This window comes from Neltuma alba, unplaced genomic scaffold, assembly GCF_004799145.2.
Source record: "Neltuma alba isolate B1F8T4 unplaced genomic scaffold, ASM479914v2 tig00010270_pilon, whole genome shotgun sequence".
NCBI lineage: Eukaryota > Viridiplantae > Streptophyta > Magnoliopsida > Fabales > Fabaceae > Neltuma > Neltuma alba.
The window spans coordinates 216,258-240,833 of record NW_021635195.1 but is presented as its reverse complement, the minus strand read 5'-3'; the positions used below and the strand labels follow the sequence as shown (position 1 = coordinate 240,833).

The 24,576-nt window shown below is 33.1% G+C and overlaps 2 protein-coding genes across 7 annotated transcripts; both read left to right on the top strand.

Annotated features, from left to right (window-relative positions):
* The first annotated feature begins 11,882 nt into the window (after positions 1–11,882).
* Positions 11,883–13,379, top strand: LOC114755449 (transcription factor BEE 3). 3 transcript variants are annotated; one of them, XM_028944333.1, is made up of 6 exons: positions 11,883–12,146; positions 12,274–12,393; positions 12,500–12,565; positions 12,666–12,734; positions 12,811–12,888; positions 13,028–13,379. In XM_028944333.1, the coding sequence occupies exons 1-6, from the start codon at positions 11,886–11,888 to the stop codon at positions 13,127–13,129; spliced, it is 696 nt and encodes a 231-aa protein (XP_028800166.1). In that variant the 5' UTR covers positions 11,883–11,885; the 3' UTR covers positions 13,130–13,379. The 3 variants fall into 3 exon arrangements, with proteins under 3 accessions (XP_028800166.1, XP_028800165.1, XP_028800164.1); XM_028944332.1 differs by having other exon boundaries at positions 11,883–12,185; XM_028944331.1 differs by having other exon boundaries at positions 11,883–12,194.
* Positions 13,380–16,946: 3,567 nt separating this feature from the next.
* On the top strand, positions 16,947–24,309 carry LOC114755447 (uncharacterized). 4 transcript variants are annotated; one of them, XM_028944327.1, is made up of 10 exons: positions 16,947–17,429; positions 17,874–18,150; positions 18,349–18,583; positions 19,038–19,210; positions 20,335–20,477; positions 20,627–20,804; positions 20,933–21,512; positions 21,747–21,859; positions 23,475–23,718; positions 23,880–24,309. In XM_028944327.1, exons 2-10 carry the CDS (start codon positions 17,960–17,962, stop codon positions 24,105–24,107), a joined length of 2,085 nt encoding a protein of 694 aa, XP_028800160.1. In that variant the 5' UTR covers positions 16,947–17,429; positions 17,874–17,959; the 3' UTR covers positions 24,108–24,309. The 4 variants fall into 4 exon arrangements, with proteins under 4 accessions (XP_028800160.1, XP_028800161.1, XP_028800162.1 ...); XM_028944328.1 differs by having other exon boundaries at positions 19,041–19,210; positions 23,880–24,107; XM_028944329.1 differs by lacking the exon at positions 17,874–18,150 and having other exon boundaries at positions 16,949–17,429; positions 23,880–24,282.
* Positions 24,310–24,576: the final 267 nt, after the last annotated feature.

Genomic DNA, 24,576 nt, shown 5'->3' with positions numbered 1-24,576 from the left:
GAATGTCCTTCTCAATCTCCATCTGTATTTATTTTACAAGTTGCATCCCCATGTGATCCTTTTTATAAGTTATAAATAAATGAATCGCATAAATTAAAAAAATTATTAAAATTAATTAAAAATAATAAATGCGTAAAAAAAGTACATTTATTTATAAAGGGAGAAAATGGGTTGGAAAAAAATGATACCGATATGTAATTAAATAAGAATAAAAATAAAATAAAATTTTAGAGATGTTGAGAGTGTAACTTACAAAAAGATAAGATATAGTGGTCAAGAAATTGTAACTCGTGGAAAACATCAAAGCAAGGAATATGAAACAGAGGAAGCAGTAAAACAGAATGTTGAAAATGAGGGGAGGAAGGGTTTTTGGTGATTAAAGTGGGCGATAAGAACAAGGGGGGAGCAAGGATCTCAATTTGCTCGCTGCTTCAAAATCAAAGGGATCAGAAACGTGCTTGACTGGAAAATGTAAGCATGGGAATGGGAAATCTAAAGAAAACGTGCTGAATTAGCCTTATTGCGGGGGCGGCCTTAATTATAGTTCGCTAGGAATCTCAGAGCCTGACCATTGTTTTATTTTCTAGTGGTTCTCGCTCCTTTATTACATCATGCCCGCCTCCCATTGGACTCCCCCCATTTCTTCTCCCAAAAGAAATAAATATCTAAAAATTAACAGGCTGTTATTCCATTTTTAATAGTATTCCCTATGTACTTAATTTAAGATATATTTAATTAATTTAATTAAATTAAAAAAGTAGGTAAGTTAGTTAATTATAAAAAATATAATATTTTTTTCTAAGATATTATAATAATCTTCTTTAATATCCTTCTTCTTTTTCCTGCTTGATTATGAATGAAGGAGTATTAATAGGGATAGTTTTGAAAAAATTAATAAATTTGAAAAATAGATGTTACATTTTGAACTAAGATCAATTCGATAATTAGGTCCTATATTAAGGACAGAAAGAGTAGACTTTCCTTGTTACTTCATCATATGCTTAATGTAAAAGTTAAATAATTATTATAGGTTTTGGGGATTTTTTTTAAATTAGTCATTGATTAAAAAATGCGTGTTGATTTTAAAAAATACCTTTTAAATTATTTACATTGGATGCATTTATTAATGAAACCCTTAGTATATATGGAGAATACTAACATCAAGTTCTTTACATCTATCATGTCAAGTTAGTGTTAAATTATAAATCTACATGAAACTAAAAAAAAGACACATAACCACATGACATTGAAAAATTAGACATAATGATATAAAAAATTTAACATAATATTTGTTATTATATATAATTAATAAAAATAGTTTGAAAAAAATTATAAATTTGAGAGGTGAAGTGTATTTAAGTTTTACCTTCAACACCATAATAAATTTCTTAATTAGCTTGTGCATCTGAGATCATAGGGATTAATTTCTTTCTAGAAAGCATACCAAAAATATTTGTGTTTGCATATTTTTTTCCCATTGGTTCCACTGCTTTTATTCAATATACTCCTCTGGTTTTTAATATAGGACCCAATTGTTAAGTTGGTTTTGGTCCTAAATATAAGACTTATTTTTTCTTATTTATCAATTTTCTCTAAATTATCTCTATGGATATTCCTTCAACCATAATCAAGTAGAAAAAGAAGATGGAGTATTAAGAAAGATGATTATGGTATTTTAAGAAAAACGTGTCACATTTTTTATAATTAACTAACTTACCTAACTTTCTTAATCTAATCAAATTAGTTAAATAGATCTTATATTAAAAGCAGAAAGAATAATATTTTTCACTTCTTGCTTAGGTTGGAGCCAACCAATACTCCATACATGTACACACGCACACCCCCGCCCACAACAATATTAACGTCTCACGAAATCTTTCCGCATTTTTTTTCTTCAGAGGAAAAAAGACTGCTTTCTCAGACTTTTAACTCCTCCCATATTTGACTTCGCTCCCCGACGGGTCACTTTCTGCTTTCTAAGTACACTGTGATGGAGCTTCAACAACCACTCATTAATGGCGGTATGATTGGTCAGACCGTCAAAGTAAGAATATATAATAAATTATATTATTATTGTTTCTTCATATAAAATTTAGAGCTACAAAATATTTGAAAAATCTCTCCTCAAGTTTACCAAATCTAATCCAACTTGTTTTCCAGGTTAAATTCAATTAAATATAGAGTTTCAATTAATTACTGCAGTCTTCAAATTTTTGGGGGGAGGGGGGGACAGATGATTTAGGTGGGGGTAAGTAACCATGATTGGTGCCTGCATATACCAAAGCTTGATCTTTATACCTCATCAACAAAGAAATTAAAAGCTAGTTAACTGATAACTATTATCTATTTATCTCTATTAAGTACATTAAATTTTCATGTTAGCTTTCTAATTTCTTAAATATACTCATTTGATCCTATTCATGAAACAATTCTAAGATATGTCACGGGAATTAAAAAAACCATAAATCTTGTTAGCTTTATTTTTAAATTTAATAACTTTCTAATTTTACCCACATTTAGTTTACATACTTTTGAAGAAAAATAACAGTTTATAAAACAATAAATTAGAAATAAAATTATATATTTATATAATAAATTTAATAAGGTGATTTATATTAAGAATTCTCCTTCTATCATATAAATAGAATAAAAATCGTAGAATGCTTGGACTAGAAAGATTATAACCCTCAAATTTCTTAAATAATAAAAGAGTTAATATAAACTTTGGTCCTTTAAATTTATCCTCATTTTAGTTTTAATCCCTTAAGTTTCAAACTATAAATCTTGGTCCCTCAAATTTTTTTTTTGTTAAAACATTGATCTTTATAATCCCATAAAAATTTAGACCATTTTATCCTTGAAGGACCAAAACTTATAGTTTAAAATTTGAGGGATTAAGATCAAAATAAGAGTAAACTTGAAAGACTAAAAATTATATTAACTCATAATAAAAATTTAGTTTGCACAAGTTAACGATGCACAGGTTCAAAATTAAATTGGCATTTTGAATTTGTTGACAAATTAGAAGTAACTTTCTTGCGCTGGAAGATGGACGAGGAGCTCATTGAATGGTGAGGAAGGGCTGGCTTTTGAATATAGATAGTGAAAGAGACAACATGAGATGATGAGACACGTTGAGTGACAAAGTTGTACAAGTATTTTGCTGAAAAAAGGAAGCCTATGAGGCTATGAATTTCTTTTGGCCTTGACGTGAGGCTAGGAATTGAATCCCCAAGAAGTAAGAAAATTTGACCCTCAAAATCAAAGAGGCCATAATTTCACGCCGTCATAACGTTGATTATATTTTATCTCATATAAACTTGCTCATTCATATTCAACATTATTAATTACTTGAAGGGTTGGTCTACTCTGTCAACACACTCGAGTTTGTTACTTTAATATCCATTTATGCACAAAAGCTTACCTTTCTATGGGATTGTGGTTATAATTAGTATTGTCAAATTCACGGATTCAAGTGAACTCATAATAAAGATATAAACTCAAATAATAACTTCAAATTGTAAACTCGTATTAGTTTTTTGATATTATCATCCCCTTGATTTGGTTTTGGGTTTATAACTTTTCCTTTTTATAAGTGACTCTTCTGAGACTTAAACTCGAAATTTAAAGAGATCTAACGAGGTCTTATACTGTCAAACCAACACCTTGTTGGCAAAACTTGTGTTGGTTTACTTTTATCAATAAATAAATATTAAAAGTATATGATTAAAATACAAAAAATTCACAAAAATTGATTTAAATATATTTCAATTTCAAAACCTTGAAATTTTTTTTGGAATACAGAGAAATTATGTCATATAAAATAAAAGATAGAATGCTGTCTTGTGGAGATAATCCCTCTTGAAAATAAAGAAATACTATGAATAAGTATCAAATCATTTGGAGCACATCCATCAATATTCATCATACTCGACATGAAAATTTCTATAAAATTCAAAGGTTGTATTAATATTATTTTCTTCTTTATGGTTCTTAGGGTTTTTGGAGAAGGTCTTCCTATGTATTTTATAAATTGAGTTCTATTCAATATATACTGACTTGCTTAATTATATGAAAATAATAAATTTATAAAGTTAACTTATAAGTTCAACTGATTTTACAATTATTACGACTTTAATTACAAGTTGACACACGCTTGTAAATTATGAATGTAAAAACAATAAATTTGGAGAGTTAGTGGTAAGTTTGACAATAATGCACTTATTAAACTCTCAGCTTCAAGGGGAAGCAAACATGGATTTCCATCTATCTGGACTGTCATGTTAGTTCCGGTTGTCGCTTGAAAGTTTCCGAGTATGATTTTTAAAAAATTGTCCGGAAAACTAGCTAGTGATCATTATTAATTCTTTAATTAATTATTGCAAATAATTGCTTCTAACATCTGCAACTTCAAGCAGTGGTGAGTTTTTTTTAATATATATCCATAATTTTTTGTTGTTGTTTTATTTTATGGATACAAGGCAACGTGTCTAAGTTTTTCTTGGTTTAGGCGAAAATGTTGTCGGTGAGGCCTAATGTAAGACTCCCTATTTATGTCTCATTATAATTAAAGTAAAAAATCATAACATGTTTTAATGTTTTTTTTTTTACCAGCATAACATGTTTTAATGTTTATAATATCTGAGCAGAACCATTCATCATTTTTATTCGATGCACTGAAGCACACCCATTTTAATATATAAAAGCTAACGTACGTATACATGAAAAGTGAAAATCGTACCTACTCTATATATATATACTCTTCCGGTCTTTATTATAAGATCCCATTTGACTTTTTATTTGGTCCTAATTATAAGATTCCAATCCATTTTGTCTCTTATATTTATGCATTTTTTTCCAAGATAATCCTTCTAATAATGATAGTTTTAGCCAATATACTTAATTAGCAAGGATATTTTAGGAATGACAACACTTATTTATTATAAATAACCAACTTAACTTACTTCCTTAATCTCCTCAAATAAGTCAATTGGGTCTTATAATTAGGACCGGAGGAGTATGTAATCATCCGATGAAACTGAACACTGTAATTAGAGAACAGTGTTAGTCAAGTTTGTTAATTAGGATCCCCATTAATGCGATTCAAATAGTTTAAGGGTGTGTTTGGATGAAACCAAACCGTGGTTTGGAAAAGTGATTCTGGAGAATAGATTCTGGGGAAAATAGATTCTGTGAAGAATAGATTTTGTAAAAAAGTGATTCTGAGAAGTGAGAGTGTTTGGATAGTTGTTATCAGAAACACTTTTTATATATACAAATTACTACAAAAAGACATAAGTTAATATGATAATTACAGAAAAAATAGATTTTATGATATATTTTAATTTGAAGGAATAAAATTGTTAATAATATGTTTTTTACCAACATAATTAATAATACATAAGATAATATAATTAATAAATAATTAATGTGTATATATATTTATAAAATATAAGATTAAATATATTTATAAAAAAATATGTTTATAAAAAAAATAATAAGATACATATCATATAGGCCCTCACACTCTCCCTTTTTTCTCCAAAAGCAAAAAAATTTTGCTTTTTCCAAAACCATGGTTTTGGAGTCAAAACCATGGTTTTGACCCAAAACCATGGTTTTGGTTTTTGGAGGGGGTGTTTGGGTTGATTATTCCCCAAACCATGGTTTGGGTCCCCAAACCATGGTTTGGGGTGTTACCCAAACAGTCCCTAAATAACTAAACGGAGGTACATATTTGATACTCCTCCGGTCCTAATTATAAAACCCAATTGACTTATTTGAGGAGATTAAGGAAGTAAGTTAAGTTGGTTATTTATAATAAATAAGTGTTGTCATTCCTAAAATATCCTTGCTAATTAAGTATATTGGCTAAAACTATCATTATTAGAAGGATTATCTTGGAAAAAAATGCATAAATATAAGAGACAAAATGGATTGGGTCTTATAATTAGGACCAAATAAAAAGTCAAATTGGGTCTTATAATAAGAACTGGAGGAGTACATGAAATGAAAAATAATGGGAATCCTCGAAGAGAGAGATTTGCATGTGAGATGGAAAATTAAGATGGCGACTGAAAAGTCGTTGAAGAAGACAAGAAAGGATGAGTCAAGCCGACGGGGATGATGGCCTATGTGGTCACAAGTCACTGTAAGAGAGACAACGATGGCGCAAGTCGGCACAAAATTTCCATACATTCTTTTATATGCTAATTTCCGTCTCTCATATAATAGTTTATTTAATTTTTATTTTAATTCTAAATATAAAATCTCAATTCATTTTTTCTCTTATATTTATTTATTTATTTTTAAAATAGTTCTTGTGATAATGATAGTTCTATACAAGATACTTAATTAGCAAAGATATTTTAGAAAAAAAAATCTATTTATAACAAATAACTAACTTAACTAATTTTCTTAATTTATTTAAATTAGTTAACTAGTTTTTACATTAAAGACCAGAGGTAGTGTGTGTATATATGTGTTATTAATATTACCTTCAGTCCTTAATATAAGACCTTGTTTGACTTTTATTTTGATCTTAAATATAAAATCCTAATCTATTTTATCTCTCATATTTATCCATTTTTTTCCAAGATAATCCTTCTAATAATAATACTCCTCCGGTCCTAATTATAAGACCCAATTGACTTATTTGAGAAGATTAAGGAAGTAAGTTAAGTTGGTTATTTATAATAAATAAATGTTGTCATTCCTAAAATATCCTTGCTAATTAAGTATATTGGCTAAAACTATCATTATTAAAAGGATTATCTTGAAAAAAAATGCACAAATATAAGAGAGAAAATAGATTGGGTCTTATAATTAGGACCAAATAAAAAGTCAAATTGGGTCTTATAATAAGGACCGGAGGAGTAGTTCTGGATAACAAACTTCATTAACAAAGATATTTTAGGAAAAACAACACCTATTTATTACAAATAACTAACTTAACTAAGTTCCTTTATCTCCTCAAATTAGTCAACTGGGTCTTATAATTAGGACCGGAGGTAGTATAAAAGATATATACCACTAGCTAATTATTTAATTTGTAAAATATTCTTTTTAATCATGGAGTATTTTTAATCATTATTAAAGTTTTATATTTAAGATTAAATTCATGGCTTCATGCTCTTATGTGAAGAATCAAAGGTAGTGTGTGTTTGATAACCAAATGAAGCCGCAATTATCGGCACCAACTCATGCGTGGACGGATTACTATCCACGTAACGATAACTCCATCAACTTCTATGTCAAGATACACAACGAAACTGCAGCTGGGCGCGCGTATAGTTCCAAGGAGATTATAAGGCTATTATATGGTGAGTATTGTTAATATCTGCATATTGTTTTTAGTTGGTTGGGGGAAATATATAGATATATAGATATTCATATATTGGTTTAATGGTTTGATTTGTCAAGAGTTTCTTCCTTAAATGATTAAAACAGTGTGAGACGTGATCTTGTTAGCTGTCATGGATTCTCGAAAGTGACTCCTCCTCTTATCTCTCTTCTTCTTCTCCTGGGTGTATACACGCACATTTCTGATTTTAAATATAACATCTATTTTATAATTTAAATTACATTATAAATACAAAATGCGTTTTATATTTGTGATCAGATAGAATATATATTATGTTGTTCTACTGCTCTGTCCCTCTAAATCACTCATTCCCTCCCAAACTAAAACGGCATCTGCTTTCTAATGTGAACTTTACTAAATTCTTCGTTCATTTGAACCCTCCCTTCCATCGCTGTGAACAGATAATTAACATGTTTTTTTTTATGCTGTGAAAATAAAAATTTCGGCTGTATGAATTTAACTTAATCTGGGGGCAAAGAATTAATTTTAAAAATATTCTGTAAAAGATTAAATATGTTTATTTCTTTGATTCTTCACAGAAAAATAATTTTTATTGTAAGAATAAGAATAAAAATTCTAATTACACAAACACTACCTTTACAGAATATTTTAAACAGAATATTTTTAAAATTAGAATGAATTAGAATTTTTCATCTTGAATTAGAATTTTTAATCATATTTCTCACAATAAAAATTTATTTTTCTGTCGTTATTTATTTTTTAATAAACGTGCCCTCAAGTTGGTTAAATTGCCCTTTTTTGGTTCTGTTCTACCGATGAAATGACCCAAACTAAATGGAAGGGCCCGCATTAATTTGCCCAAAATGAAATGTAGTCGATCTCAATTCGTTTCCAAGGTACAAAATTTACTTCGTTTCATAGAGCAAACTATCTTCCGCTATACTACTAAAATTATTATTCAGTATTTTATTATTCAATTTTCTAAAGAAAAAAAATAAAAAATTATTTTACATTCTAAATTATTTAATTTTATTTTATATTTCATTACTCTTCATTAGCATATGATGAAATCACAGGCGTGAATTCACATATTTATAGCTGGGGAACAAAACTGAGTCCGAAACTGGCCTAGTTTTCAACCAGCGAAATAAATGGACTGGGCCTGTTAGTTTGAGCCCAACAACTGTGTATTCGAGCCCAATCACTAATGCCTGCAAATGTCATTTCCTTTCTCCGTTCCATAACCTAAAGCTTACTTAGAGTTGCGTTTAAAAAGCACTTATTATTTTTGAATGAAACTCAGATATATTTATTATACAAATTTCTTACATGGGATTTATAAAATAATCTTTCCCCTTATTTTAACTTTCAGCATATGATGAAGAAATTGAGTAATACTGAATTAAGTGGATGAAGTTAGGTTGCACGTGTGTATATAAGTGTCAGGTTCAGACTAGGAGAAGGCAATTCCAATGTATCCGCGTAAATAGCTTATATGAGGCAATATGATGGTACTGTTTTGGCTTTTATCATTTATAAAGCTACAAAAAATGAAAAATTCAAATTTTCTTTCTCACTTTAATTTAACAAGTAAAAGGAAAGTTTTGTGGCCATACTATTTTTATGCCATTTATTACAATCATTATTTATCCTTCGATTGTCCCCTTTTAAAGTTAATTACCAAACCTAGTTGCAGGTCTTGGCTCGGCTCTCATAGGACATGGGCATAAAAAGTCCAATGTTTAATTATTACTGCATTAATTAAATATAAAACTGTTCTGTCTTGATTTGGTTATTGGGTAGTCAAATACAGCTTAGCGGATAATCATCTTTAGGTTGATTGTATTTTATTTTTAATGTATTAATTTTAATAAATCGTTTTAAATCACGTCTGATAATGCCTCATACAAAACTGCCTCTAAAAAGAGGGCATCTGTGCATATAAAAAGGTACTATGCAAAATTTAAGTTTTCTTTTATACGCACGGTCTCCAATACATGTATTTGTTTTTGTAATGGTATAATTTCTAAATTGATATGCGATTTTCTGAGTTACCGCACGTTTATAACATGAGAAAAATAAATGTATGTGCCAAAAAGCAAAAAAAGATTGTGCAGGAATTCAGATGTCAACAATTAGGAATTATAGGTAGCTACTAGCTAGGGTTTGTGAAAGTTAGTGCTATTTTGAATAAATTTTTGTTTGGCACAGTGATATTTTGAAGTTTGCCCCGGAATTTAACTGTTTTATTTCCAATTGAGCCGTCATTAATATTATGCCTCCTAACAAAGTGTAGATCATACCCACTTTGGGCAAGGGCTATCCTACACGCCAAGAGAAATTGCCCTTTTGCTTGCTCTTCTCATTGAAAATCGTGAGATCAATGGATAAGGGAATACATAAAAGAGAGATCATGAAATCGGGTAAGGTGAAAAAGAAGATAAAATACTTTTCTCATCCTAAGAATAGAGTTAGTTAGGAAGTTGATTTTGCTCATAAGTGTAACATTTTAGTCAAATATATTTCTTATATTTATTTATTTTTTAAAATTAATTTATCTAACTCATAAATTGATATATAATACCACATTTGATACTTAATATAAGAGTTAGATAACTCATTTGCAAATATTAACAAAATCAGTTAAGTTAGTTATTTATAGCAAATATGTTTTGGTTTTCTTAAGTCAGTATATTTGATCATATGTATTGAAACTACCTTTTTCATTATCAACTTCTTACTATGTGTAATCAATTAGGATACTTTGAGTTAAAAAATTATAAATTTGAAAGGCAAGGTAGATTGATGTTTTATAGTTAGAACCAAAGTGAACCTCTCATCTAATTCCTATATTTAGGACCAGATGTTACATAAGAATATTTTAAGGAGACTATCACACTTGCTAGAATTAAGTAATTTATTTTTTTAATCTATCTAAATTAATTAAATAACTGTTACTCCTCCGGTTCTTAATATATGACCTAATTGTTAAGTTAATTTTAGTCATAAATACAAGACTTATATGTCATATTTATCATTTTTTTTTTGAAATTACCCTTATAGATACTCTCTCAATTATGATCAAGTAAGTGAGGGGAGGGAGGATATTAAGAAAGATGATTATGATGTTTTAGAAAAAAAAACATATCATATTTCTTACAATTAACTAACTTACTTAACTTAATCTAATCAAATTGGTTAAATAGATTTTATATTAAAAATCGGAGGAGTACATTAAAAGGGATAGAGGGGGGAAATGTGAATTTTCTTATAAGGAAAAAAAATGGTGCAAGGAAGAGTTATAGGGAAGGGAGGAGAAGCCTAGTGTGAAGAATAAAGAGGAGAGAGGAAATTTGACAGGGAAGGGAGTAAGTTTGTGTTTGGCTGTAGAGTATTATAGATTGTCAGAATTGGCATGAAGAGCTTTGAGAAAAGTGAATGAACTGTCATATGCCAAACGCACAGTGCACATGTGAGTTTGGTGCATTCATTTTCTCAAATAACAGTCCAAATCATAATCCAAACTCAGCAAACAAATTCTTGTCAAAGTGCGTGGCCAAACAGTAGAGTTTGAAAATCCCCCAACTTGCTAACCCAACAACTCCTCCTGACTCTCTTCTTCAAACTGTGTTTTCAAACTTGAAATGCCTTTTCTTGTAGGCCTTCTTATGGTTTGTGATATTCAACACTGCGACAATAATGACTGTTCATGTACGACTCATTTCTGCAGCAATGCCTCCAATTATTTCATTTGGACACTAAATGATAATGAGAATCATTATGCGCTTCCAGCTTAATCTTTCGCAATTCCTAAAGGCTGGATTACTTGAACCTAACCTAGTATACTGATGTTTTTTAGTGGTGCCCATAATGAGTGGCCATTTAGTTGGATTCTATTTAGATTACTTAAATCTTATCTTGTTTAGTTTGGATTCAAGCCTTACGTTTTGGTTAAAGCGTAGATCAAACAGTTAAAAAATTATCTCCATCTCTCTCTCTCTCTCTCTCTGTGAGGGAGAGGGGGTAACCTTTGTTGAGAGCAAAACTAAAAGAGACATGGAGTAACCTTTGTTGAGAGCAAAACTAAGTTATAGCTCATTTATAATCATAACAAAGAGAAAGAGTTACATAGTTTAATGGTCCTTTCCTAAATACTCATTTATATGACACAACTTAATGAAAATGAAAAGAGAACACATAAATATTTATACTTGACAAGAATTTCCAGCCAGGCTGTGCCTTCAACCAAATGTATTTTTATACAGTGAAAAAAGAAATATTAGACGCAAGGTAACGAAAGGGACCCAGAATTTGAAAGAGTCCGAAAATCATAAGTGCTTTTTCTCCCAAAACCTGAAGTCCTTATTGTCATTGGACATATTCCCCTTTGTACTGTGAGTGGGACCCAACCAGGGAACACAAATGCAGAAGCTTGCCACCTCACCATGCTTCTCCTTTTCATTCATCAAACGTGCCTTCAATCCTGCTATATAAATACCACTCTCGTTCCCATCACCCTCTGCCATCTAAGCATCTCACAAACACTGCAACCTCAACTCACATGGCTGAATTCACAACAGATTTTCAAAGTTTTAGACCCTCCTTTCCTTTCTTAGACGTTGATCCAAACTTGGAACTTATAAACCAGTTCACAGGCATGATGAGCCCCCTTGTCCTGGACAACTCTAATCTCAATGTCCAGAGCTTGATTCCCTTCTCTCAAGAACCTGATTTTCCAGAAAATTTCCCCGTTTTACCGGCAGAAAATGAAATCCAGGATAGTCAAAAGAGGAAAGCGATGGATGTTACGGAAACCAGTTCTGTAAGTCCAACTCCTGCAGTTTCTGAGAGTGGAAGCAAGGTCGTTAGTGTATGTTAATGTTCATCTTCTTGTTCAACTTTATATGCTAGACAGAAACTGACGGATTTTTTGTTGGTTATGTTTTCAGAGTTCTGGAAGAGGTAAGAGAACAAAGAGCAATGTAGCAGAAGAAGGTAAACCAAAGGAAGTGGTTCATGTCAGGGCCAGAAGAGGTCAAGCTACAGACAGTCACAGTTTAGCAGAAAGGGTATAGTTCCTATATTAAACTTATAAAAATATGTTTCTTGCCTCTTAGTCTGAAAAGAATGCGAGTTTGATTCATATATTGTAATCATTAATCTTTATATGTTCAGGTCAGAAGGGGGAAAATCAACGAAAAAATAAGACGCTTGCAGACCATTGTCCCAGGATGCTACAAGGTAAAAGAAAAAAACACACACACACACACACAAACACATATTCTGTAAGCTCAATTTATTTGCGTCCGTGATACAAAATTTATGAATAAAAATTTTTCAGACCATGGGTATGGCGGTGATGTTGGACGAGATTATAAACTATGTCCAGTCCTTGCAGCATCAGGTGGAGGTAAGCAATCAAAAGTTGAAAAGAAGTATATCTTTCAAATCAAGAACATTAAATTGAAGTTTGGTTATATCTGCAGTTTCTATCTATGAAGCTGACTGCGGCAAGCACCTTCTACGATTTCAATTCAGAGACAGACGCTATAGAAGCAATGCAGGTTTGAATTTCACTGAAGGGAATACACACACACACACACATATATATATTTATATATACGTTTGTTTTAGACTTGTATCACTATTTGATGATAATAGCAGAATTATCATGTACTGAATTATTGATTTGATTTGGGTCAGAGAGCAAGGGCATTCAAGGCAAAAGGATTATCCTCAAGAAATGATAGTGAAGAAGGATATGGCGGAGGGGTTTCTTGCTTTCATCCAACTTGGCCTCTCTAGTTTCAGTTTTGGGGAGTTCTATGATTCTGTCTCATCAACCACGGAAAATTATTAATAGATTAAGAGGACGCTCCATAACTTGTCCTTTTCTTTTCAAATGAAAGCATCCATTTGTTTCCACACCATGCTGTAGCTGAATGTGGACATTCTTGCTTGTAAAGTCCCTCTCAAATGTCGCAAGCTTATATAAAAGCTTAGATTTTCATGTATTTGTGTACAATCCTTCAAATAAGTGGATAAATATATGGATCATTAATATGCAAGTTCTCTTGTTAATAAGGTTAAAAAAAAGAAAAAAAGAAAAAGCTAACATGACTATAATTCCTACCGTGATCGGACATTACATAACTCATATTTTAAAAGATCACACATTTTACTTGGGAGACTTCAACTCATCACTTTGTTGTAAAGTTTAACTATGCAATGAGAGTGCAGCTGCTATCGTGATGCGGTCATTCTTCATGGGAAAAGAAGGAACGCATTCTATAATTTGAGTTGAAAGAAATAATTCAACAAGAACTTCATGTATTATTGACTTTTGACGTCACTTTAACGAGGATTGGATTTAACAAGATTAGCGATTTTTACCTCATGCCTAATTTTCATTTGCCATTAAATATAATAAAAATTGAAGCAACGTTTGCCTGCAAAAGTATTGGTAAAGAAAACTACCTAGAAAACCCTTCTAAAGTAATTGTCTTTGTTCCCCCAAGTTCTTCACATGTAACCACACTAATCTGCTGCCACCAATGGACCAGCCAGGAGGTCCATGTATTGTAGGACCTAAGCGACAACAAGTTGCATGAAGATCCCTCTTGTCAGTAAAAAAAAAAAAAAACACACACACACACACGTATTCTATCAACGGTGGTCGGATTAAGTAAATGGGATCCAATACTCCTCAAACAAGAGAGGTGAAAAGACTGAACTTTATAAAATGAAAAAAAAAAAAAAATCACTGGATCAATTACCCTATTTGAGTCTGACATTATACATTTGAACTTATATTAGTTGATGGCACTTTCACATCAGATAATTATACTGTGCATATATATTCTATTCCCTTTTTTTGGTAAGATATTCCATTCCCTTTTGAGAGTTAAAAGAGAAGGTTTTAGCGCAGAAAGGGAAATCAGAAAACTGGGCAGATGCAAATGAAGGAACAGTCTAGGGCATCCACTTGAAGAAAGGAACTGATGAAATCTTATGGATGTGGCCACATCATTAAGTGAATGATTGAAGAGGAGAATTAAAAGAGAGAGAGAGAGAGAACATTAGGAATACCATAATAACATATATGTTGTCTTTCTTTAGTGACAAAGGAAGGTGGATTAGATTCATTGTATCCATGAAACCGGGACGAGAAGAGGACAGCTCGAATGGGCCACAGCATGCTCAAAAGAGGATGGGCATTGTAGCTTCTCCAACTTCTCAAATATATATGATCACTTCTTGTGAACCTTTTCTACCCCACTTTTGCTGCCCTCTCTCCTTCTCAATCTTTCTTGTCTGCCCCACTTTTGACCATCCTCTTGTCTTCCCCTCTCACCTAAGTGCATGAACAATGCTCCCTCCAGTCCTATTTATCAGACCCTGCCTATTGGTTCTTTTTATAAAACCCTTTTACAAAGTCTAATGAATTGTGACTGACTCAGAAAAACGCCTTTGTTTCTTTTACTCTTGACTTAAATAACAGTTTTTTCATCCTCTTCTTTCTCTCTCAACTAACTATACCACCAATTAAAGGTAATTTTCTTGGTCTGTAAAGATGTTAGCATTTAACTCTTCTTTCTCTCTATATTAACTATACCACCAATTAAAGGTAATTTTCTTGGGTTGTTAAAATGTTAGCATTTAACTAATTTTAACTAACTTTCTAAACTCATGAAAGTAGTTAACAAGGCATTACAAAAAGGACTGGAGGGAGTGACTTAGAATGCCGATTCAAAGCAATATCCATCCTTTATATTTACAAAAACAAATACATATAGCATATTTGGGGGGAAAAAACAGAGAAAAGAAAGAGGACCATTATAAACTAGGATTGGGGCATATACATCAATATAATATGGAAAATTCAGTTCAGATTCAAGGGGTCTTGAACCAATTAAGACGGTGATGGTATACCTTTAATTATCTAAAGAATAGATATATAAATATGGCAAGATACACTTTTATGTATGTAGATGAATATGGATTTAAATGTTGGGACAAGTGTTAAAAGCAAGTAGTTGGAATTGGAGAGAGAAGTAATAAAGATGGGCAAGTTCATGGACCTAGGAGGGGTCACTATATATATATCCATGTATGAAGATTGTGAAGTGAAAGTGGAAGTTGTTAGCTGTTCAGGTAGCTAGCTGATATCATATGCCCACTAAAACAGCCAAAACGGGAGCAAAATTATGTGTATGTGCTTGTTTGGTCTCAGACTTGGAGATTCAAATCAAAACAAAGCCGGCTAATAGACTAGCTTTATTTTGTTGTTATCTCTTTAAAGGGAGCATGATCACTTTCCACTATTGTGGTCAATTGATGTTTACTTAACAGAACAGCTCTTGCACCAAAGATGGCAGTCCACATTGGAGTTGAGTGACTCTGAGTTGGCCATTGCTTGTTGGATTTATATAGGCTAATAATTAACTCATACAACAGTAATTTCTGCCTCTAGTCCATTTAATTTGGTTTGTATAGTCATGGTAATTCTCATTATATTGCTTCCAAGTTAACAATTTTAATCTGAAAGTGAAATTGGGGTAGATATGAATTGAAAATCATGTTAAATAATCATCGGTTATTATGCAAATTTTGACTTTAGATAAAACTAAGTGCATGCTTCTTTGTTAAATAAAGTTTTTGAAAAAGAATCATACTTTTCATAACTTATAAATACAGCAATTGTCTATAAATTATACATTACATACATACATACTTCTCATATAATTTTGAAATATATACGAACAAAGTTTTCATGAAAGAATCTCAGACTTCAATAGAAGTACAAAAAAAAAAAGACTCTATAAAATTGACCTGATATTGATGACATGAGAATTCAACCAAACCGGTCAAAACAGGTGAATTGGTGTTATAAACAGTTGAGAATTTTACAGAACTAGCCAAAAAGAAAACAAGTAGAAAATTATTTTCCGTTAAAAAATAATCTTTAAAATATTTATTATTTCTATATTTTGGTATAATATACGCATTATTCTTATGTATAATCATTAATAAATTATAGGATTTACTTAATGAATATGTTATGATGAATGGACAATTTGGCGATCAATATGTTATGATGAATGAATATATTTAGTTTTTCAATGGACCATTAGTATTTATTTATGGAGCATGTTCCCACCGTATCATACTTTCATCCGCTATTTCATTTTATAAACCCTAATAAACAACTTTAGTAATGATAAGTGATTTTTGTAGGTTTGGTTGTTTTACCCCTCTTGCTTTCGTCTCTGACCTTTTCTTTTTGTTAGGCCTCCAATGGGAGGCAACTCTATTTGAAGAAAAATATACAATCACGAAAAATAACAAAATGAAATAGAAGTGAAAATGCTTAGGAAAACTTGGGCCATTTTATGGAGCCCAACGGTGGCTTTGGCAGGTCCAACAGTGTCAGCCCAAATTCTTGGGCCACTGAGGGCAAAGGGCCCATGTGAGGGATAATCTTTTTTTATCCTTTTAATAACAACGGAAAACTTCCTTCAAAATAAACAGAAGCATCAACATTTTCCCTCACAGTAGATGACATTTGCACAGTCATTTGACGGGAACGTAACTCATTTGTGAAGAAAGGGATCATTTTTTTCACCAGAAGAAAAAGAAAAGGATCATTTACACGCGTGAACCACTGAGATGCCTTTCATCGAATCGGTGGGGGTTTCGGCCAATAAACAAATCCGTTGGTGGCTCCTGAGTCCTGCTTGCCTCCCTTCAGGAGTTCTGGTGCGCCAGCCAATGCATCAGCCTTGAGAAAGAAGTTGATCACTGTTTGTCTCATTTTTCTTGCCTTTTATTCTTATCCCTGTGGTTTCCACAAACCCCCATTCAAGATAGAATCTTACATGTCTCGCACCGAGTTCCCCCAAGGTTCTGCTTCCTTCTGCCCCAAGTTTGTTCATGAATGTGATCCTATGAACAATACCGCAACTTGTCAAAATGGGTGATTTGTTCGCATTACTTGTCGTCTCTAAGATCGATGGTCGATTTCTTGTAAATTTACTGGAGTGCCAGTTGTTTTCTTTGCTTAAGCTGAGGTTCTTTATGTTGCTGCATCACATTGCGTTTTGAGGTGAGTCGTTTTGGTTGTCCTTGGTACAGCTTTTTGGGGCCAGGCTTTTACTGGTAATGGTTCTTTGTTTCAAAATTTTATTTTGATTGCTTTGAGATTTCGATGAGTATCTAACGCGTTTATGCAAGTTCATACTTGAGTTTGAATATGCAAAGATTCTTAACGCTGAGCAATGCCGGTGGTTATACTCTGCATGTGTTCCTCGTACGTTTAAGTGTTTGTCAACTCAACGGTGAACTAAATCTTATCTTGCGAGCAATACTTTACGGCTCTTGTAAAAGTTCCCGATTTTTTTTAAAAGCAAAAGTTCCCGAAATTGTAGCTTTTTTCTGAAATTAAAAGCTGGATTTAGCGTGTTTGAGTCTATTATGATTAGTAGTTTACTACTTGATGTGTCAGTTTTGAGATTTCATCTTGACTGTTTTGGCAATATTTGCATTTCAGTAAATGCAAGAACTGTAATAACAATCGGATACTATATTTCTTCGTCGACTCAATAAAGACTCTGTAAAATCTGGGAGGCAAAAGAGATGGCTGCAGCAAGTAAAGCCAGAAATATGCTAGAAGGCCTGATAAGAGATGGATCATTTAAATGGTTGCTTGGTAAGCGAAGTTCTTTTGATCTAGATTTTGAGGAGATTGAAACGTCACCTTCTGCCGGGGGGGATTGGATACCAGAGCTCTCTTCTGTTGCCAACATGGTTGTTCGTAGATGTTCAAAGTAATTTCGCTTCTTTGGATCTTATATATACATATTAATTCTAATTTCACTAACAGTATCAGCAATGGAACTTTCGTGCTTTTATGACTTTATTTTCAATGGTGAATAGCCTTTTTATATCCCTTGCATTTGCCTGTGTGACTCAACGACCAATAACTTTAATTGGAAATTTGACTTAAAGAGAATCTAATAATGCAGAATTCTTGGAAAATCTTCAAGTGAGCTTCAGGAGTGCTTCAATCAAGAGGCTTCTGATGCTATAAAGCATCCATCACAATATGCGCGGAACTTTCTTGAGTATTGCTGTTTTCGGGCGCTTGCTGTATCAACACAAGTGACTAATTATCTTTCTGATAAAAAATTTCGACGCTTGACATATGACATGATGCTAGGTTGGGAGACCCCGGCTGCTGCCAGCCAACCATTGCTTAATGTATGTATTTTAAATACAAGTGGTATTTTTCTTGGAATCCTGTATTGAGAATTATTTGTAAATATTGTCACAAAAAACCTAGGAATTCGGAATCTTGTGGTATTTGATATTTATGTCCAATGCTGCAGGTTGCTGTGAACAATCTACAATGCATGGCGTAGGCATTCTTGATAAGTGAATGGAATACATTTAAATTATGTTTCCATTTCAATCTAATGATGAATGTCAATTGTACTTAAAATGCCTTATTTTCCAGTTTATGAACATGATATTTTGCTAGTTTATTTCTTTTGACCAAAATCAAATTCATATGCAATGCTTTTTAGCCATATGTCTTCCTCGTGTTCTGCTACCTTGTGTAACTTTGTGATGTCTTTAAATGATGGGCATAAGTATTCCTATCATCTTTAGTACCCCAGTTATTATTAATAATAATGGGCCTCTTATTTTCTAGAAGGTTGATGAGAATGTATCTGTTGGTTCGGAAGCTTTCTGTCGTATAGCTCCTGCAGTTCCCATCATAGCCAATATCATCACAAGGGAAAATCTTTTTGCAGTGTTGAGTTCAGCAACTGGTGGCCGTCTTCAATTCTCCACCTATGACAAGTACCTAAATGGTCTAGAAAGGTAACAGCCTTTACCTCAAGTTTCATGCATACTGTTGCTTCCTCCTTTATTTGACTTTGAGGTTTCTTATGCAAACTACGTGCCCTGCGTTTACTTTATGTTTGATGATATCTCCTTTTTGTCATTCATTCCCCCCCCCCCCCCAAAAAAAAAAAAAAACAGTAGACTTATTTCTATGCGTGAATGCTATATCCATCTTTCTATGACTACTGGACGGAACCAATGGCATTCTGATAGGAAGAAATGAGTAACACTTTGTATTCAAATCACTAATCCATCTCATGCTACTACAATCGGGGGTATTTATAATTGATCCCTCACCTAACCACTTGATTGCTATGTGACAGAAGTGGTCATTCCCCCTTGTATTATTAACTAATCGGCTACTTAATAGACTAGTGACTCTTCCTACTATTGCCACATAATAGTAAGAAATGTTAGAAACCATTGTAACTAATGAAACTGTTTTTAGAATTTTGACCGATGTTTATATTTGTTATTTTATTAGTCTCCACTGCCCCTTATTGCAGACTAGCCTTCCTTGTATACAAATATCAATTTACTTTGCCTCATTTGGTACGAGGGAGGATTCCAGGGATTTTGTCACTTAGCTTGGTTTTATATTTTGTAGGTAACTGCGATAAATCATCTAAAAACTGTTTGCTGCAACAATTGCAGTATTATCATGTTTTCTGATTTTAAAATGTCTGAGATTGACATAATTACCTTCTAAAAAAAATCAAGGATATGAAGGTAGAATTTCATAGTAGACCTAAACTTATGTGCAATTTTAATTGCCAGGAAAAATGGGAAAGTAAATTGATTTTTTTGTTTTGGTCAACTTTAGGTTTATTGTTTGCTTCTCAATTGGTGCTTTAGCTTGTTGGTCAAAATCTAGATTTATTACTTCTAATCAATTATTCAAAATAGCCTCTAATTTTAAATTTGTGTTAAATTAGATTGGTATTTAATACTACTGTTTCAGTATAGCTTCGTGCTTCTTAGCTGATGATATCAGATATCCAGCTTTTGTTTGTAATAACTAATTACTTATTAATCATTTTAATGTGTCAATATGATGTTCACAAAATCTATTCTTATGGTTTTCTTTTGAATTAATGAAGGGCAATCAGAAAAATGAAGAACAATTCTGAGTCATCTCTCCTTTCTGCTATACGGTCATCTAGAGATGAGAAAATTCTGGAGGTTGATGGGACAGTCACCACACAACCAGTCCTTGAACATGTTGGGATATCCACATGGCCTGGTAAGTTTGTTAATAAATATGTTTTTAATGCTTTGTTAAGTATGTGTGTTTATTCAATCACATAGTGATAAATATAGTTGCAAATGGAACTAAAAGATGCACATTTATACGCATGATGTTTTGAAGTCTTATTCCTGACATGCATACAGGTCGTTTGATCCTGACAGACCATGCCCTTTACTTTGAAGCTCACCGTGTTGTATCATATGACAAGCCAAAAAGATATGATTTATCTGATGATCTCAAACAGGTTGTTAAACCTGAGTTGACTGGACCATGGGGTACTAGACTTTTTGATAAGGCAGTCTTCTATAACTCAGAGTCCTTGTAAGTGATTAAGCTGATGAAGGGCCTTTTTGTTTGTTTACTTGGTATTAGGACATATGCGCCTCATGTCCTTTGGATATTAGCTGAAAAATTTACTAGCTACTTACTTCGAAATGCTTCTTCTGCAGACCAGAGCCAGTTGTGATAGAATTTCCAGAGCTTAAAGGGCATGCTCGTCGTGATTATTGGCTTGCTATCATACGGGAAATCCTCTGTGTCCATAAATTTATTAAAAAGTATGACATTAAAGGGATTTCACGGGATGAAGCACTTTGGAAGGCTGTCTTAGGAATTTTGCGTCTACAAGCCATTCTAGATATCGGTTCTCCAACTTCTGTACAACATGAGACTCTTCTCATGTTTAATCTGTGTGACCAGCTTCCAGGTGGGGACTTGATATTAGAAACCATTGCCAGCATGTTAAACTCAAGGGAGTCAGGTGACAGCGATCACTCTAAGGCTGAAAGTGGAATGCATTCTGTTTCAGCCTTGGAGATGGTTTCTAACTTGGGATTTGTATTTGGATCAAGTTCAAACAGCTCTAATGAGAGCAGGCTTTCGGTGGGGGAGATATCAGTTGGAGAAATGACTCCATTGGAAAGAGCAGTTCAAGAGTCTAAGGACGACTATAAAAAGGTGGTATCTGCACGAGCAACTGTTGATGGAGTTAAAGTTGAGGGCGTGGACACTAATTTGGCTGTCATGAAGGTACTGGGATATCATCATACCTCATCTGTCACACCCTTTTACTTTGCAGGCCATGTGCTTGTGCGGGTTATAAGATAAAACCCTGGTCTCTCCTTTTTCGAACAGCAATATAAGTAGACTGAAGCCAAATCTTAGGATAATCTGAAGCGAGTAATTCGTATATATGGTTTTCCCCCTGCTTATTACCAGAGTGAATTCAGCTGCTACAACTTACATTTACCACCTTACTTGCAGGAGTTACTCTTTCCAATAAATGACCTTTGGAAATCTCTTCACTCTCTGGCTTGTTGGAATGATCCATGGAAGTCGCTGGGGTTTTGTTTGATCTTTAGTTATATCATCTACAGGTAATAAATACTACCTTTGGTCTCTAATATAAGAGCTAATAAGAGGTTTGGATTTGGTACTAAATATGAGACCTCAATCATTTTTGTCCCCTTTATTTATCCAAACTAACCCTATTGATTGTATATGTCAAGGGACTTTGCATCAAAAGGTAGTTTTAATCCAAATGATTTAGAATGATGTTTTAGGGTTGACAACTAATTTCGTTAGTCTACCCAAATTAATTAAGTAGATCTTATATTAAGGACCAAAGGTAGTACTTAGAATAACTACTCTTCTGATGACCTTATATTATATGAATAAATTACAAAAATTTGAAAATTTTGTTAAATGAATATACCCTGGATGATATAACCAATGGGAACTAATGTAAGGAGACAAAGTATGATAATTGAACAAGCGTGGAAGATGTAACCGTATGTGGCTTCCCCCCCCCCCCCCCCCAAAAAATGGCCGAAAGGATTTGTGAGTTAACTAGTTGAGTCATACTCAAGCTAGCATTTTTTTAATCCAAATTTATGGATGAGAAAATATAATCTTTCGGTAAACAAAATAATTTCTTTTCTAAATGTGATAAGATCTCGAAACTCATAAGGTTGCCTGGTCTCAGTACGCAACCCCTGTATCATCCCAGTGTCGCAGGACCAGCAGCCAGCATGAAGGGGCGAGATATAGAAGAAATAAAGGGAAGGGTAGCAGAGGAGGGAGATCCAATAGTGATTTGATGATTAAAAAAAATGCTTACCCTTAACTAACATGAGCCTTATGTGGAGCGCAATAGGCACATTTAAAAATAAAATGCAAACTAATAGGAAAATTTAAAATGCAAGATAATAGAAAAATCCTAATGAAAAATAAAATCTTAACAAATTAATAAAGTGAAACGAGATTCAATATGCTTTTTACTCATTTCACTGGCTACCTTATTCTAGCTGAGAGTGAGCAAGAAACCAGTTCCATATTTTTACTGGTTTAACCAAATGACTATTGCTACGCAACAGACTCAGCGTTGAACAATGGTGCAATTAACTGACTAAAAACAGCTAAATACTGTCCTTATTATTTTCAACACGTAACATTTATTATGTTGATTTATGACCAGATTTCACATGTTAAAAAATACTTGTGCTGGGATACTTGAATTGATGGCCGGACAGCACTGACCTGGCCCTGGGTTATCAATGATGGGTGTCTAGGCTTTCTATCAGTGTTAGCCACAACAGATTTGTAGATGTGATTGCACCCCAAAAAACCAGGGGTCACTCTGCCAGTCAAAGATTGAGTTAGTTATTCATGTTTGGCTCTATTAATATGACAACTAGATAGTAAGTATAATCAGCAAACAATTAGATTGCATGTGATCAGTCTAGTGTTGTACATGTGTATATTTGAATGCAGTAAACATGATTTTAGTGTAATTTTGCTGTATCAATAGACGCTAGTATTTTTTTTAGCACAGCCGCTAAACAAAGTTAAAGGGCGTTAGAGGGCATGGGAAGGATTAACAAGGGAGAGTGGCTGAATAATTTATTATTATTATTATTATTTTGGCTAGTGGTTCACCTTAATGCTAGATTTGCCTTCTTTTGGTAATCTTAGCTCATATATGTATTTCAGGGGATGGATTGGCTACGCAGTGGCGGTGGTGCTGCTATTCATTTCAGCTTTTCTGTTAATTACTCGATCTTTTAACCAAGGTAGACCTGTTGATGAAGTTAAGGTAATAGCGCCTCCACCAATGAATACAATGGAGCAGCTTCTGGCTGTTCAGAATGCTATCACTCAAGCTGAACAGATCATACAGGATGGTAACATCATTCTGCTCAAGTTGCGCGGCTTGTTACTGTCCATTTTCCCTCAGGTTCTCTCTCATATCTAGTTGTTGCCGATTAGTGATTACCTGGCTGTCCATGCAGAAGCCCAGATGCATTTGATGACAGATTATATTTTTGAGAGCTGTTTTCGACTTTAGTAGTAAACTTCCGTCACAGATAGTAATACTTGATTCCTTTTTGTGATCAGGCCACCGAGAAATTTGCCTTTGCTCTTGTGTCAGCAGCCTTGGTTCTGGCTGTCTTACCTGGCAAGTACATAGTCCTACTAGTCTTTTTGGAAATATTCACGAGGAACTCACCACCCAGAAAAGCCAACACGGAGAGATGCGCTAGGAGACTTCGGGAATGGTGGTTTAGCATACCTGCTGCTCCAGTTGTACTTGAAAAAGATAAGGAGGAAAAGAAGAGAAAGTGATGGTGTAATCTGTTGTGAAATTATGTACGATGTCTGTGTAGTGTGTTCTCTCTCTCTCTTTTGGTAATAGTGTGTAGTGTGTTCTGTCATTCATATGTTGAAAAATGAACTCTTTTAACACCAACATTATAAAGGATTTGTACATTATATAAATCAAGTAAATTTCTTTTAAAAATGCCCGGAGTGCTTGTGGGAGGCATTTTGAAACGCCGATGGAGGTTGATTGTCTATGCTAGAACAAATTTTATATTTTTTTCTCATACAGGATCCGATTGATTGTGTTTTTTTAAGGAGAAAAAATACAAAGGCTGTGGATTAAACTAAGCAAAGAAGCTCAGGCCAAAAAAAAAAAAAAAACTAAGCAAAGAAGCTAAGAGCGTGAAATTTGTATTTAAAAAATGCATCGGGCAAGGACAGAACCAAGGAAAATTTATTATGAAAGTGAAATGAAGCTATCGAAATGTAATCT

Bases quoted from the DNA above. Each gene is read 5' to 3' on its own strand.
- LOC114755449 (XM_028944331.1), top strand. From the start codon at position 11,886: ATGGCTGAATTCACAACAGATTTTCAAAGTTTTAGACCCTCCTTTCCT. The intron at 12,735-12,810 runs GTAAGCAATCAA...TTATATCTGCAG, and splicing joins CCTTGCAGCATCAGGTGGAG to TTTCTATCTATGAAGCTGAC. The intron at 12,889-13,027 runs GTTTGAATTTCA...GATTTGGGTCAG, and splicing joins ACGCTATAGAAGCAATGCAG to AGAGCAAGGGCATTCAAGGC.
- LOC114755447 (XM_028944327.1), top strand. From the start codon at position 17,960: ATGGCTGCAGCAAGTAAAGCCAGAAATATGCTAGAAGGCCTGATAAGA. The intron at 20,805-20,932 runs GTAAGTGATTAA...CTTCTTCTGCAG, and splicing joins TTCTATAACTCAGAGTCCTT to ACCAGAGCCAGTTGTGATAG. The intron at 23,719-23,879 runs GTTCTCTCTCAT...TTTTGTGATCAG, and splicing joins TACTGTCCATTTTCCCTCAG to GCCACCGAGAAATTTGCCTT.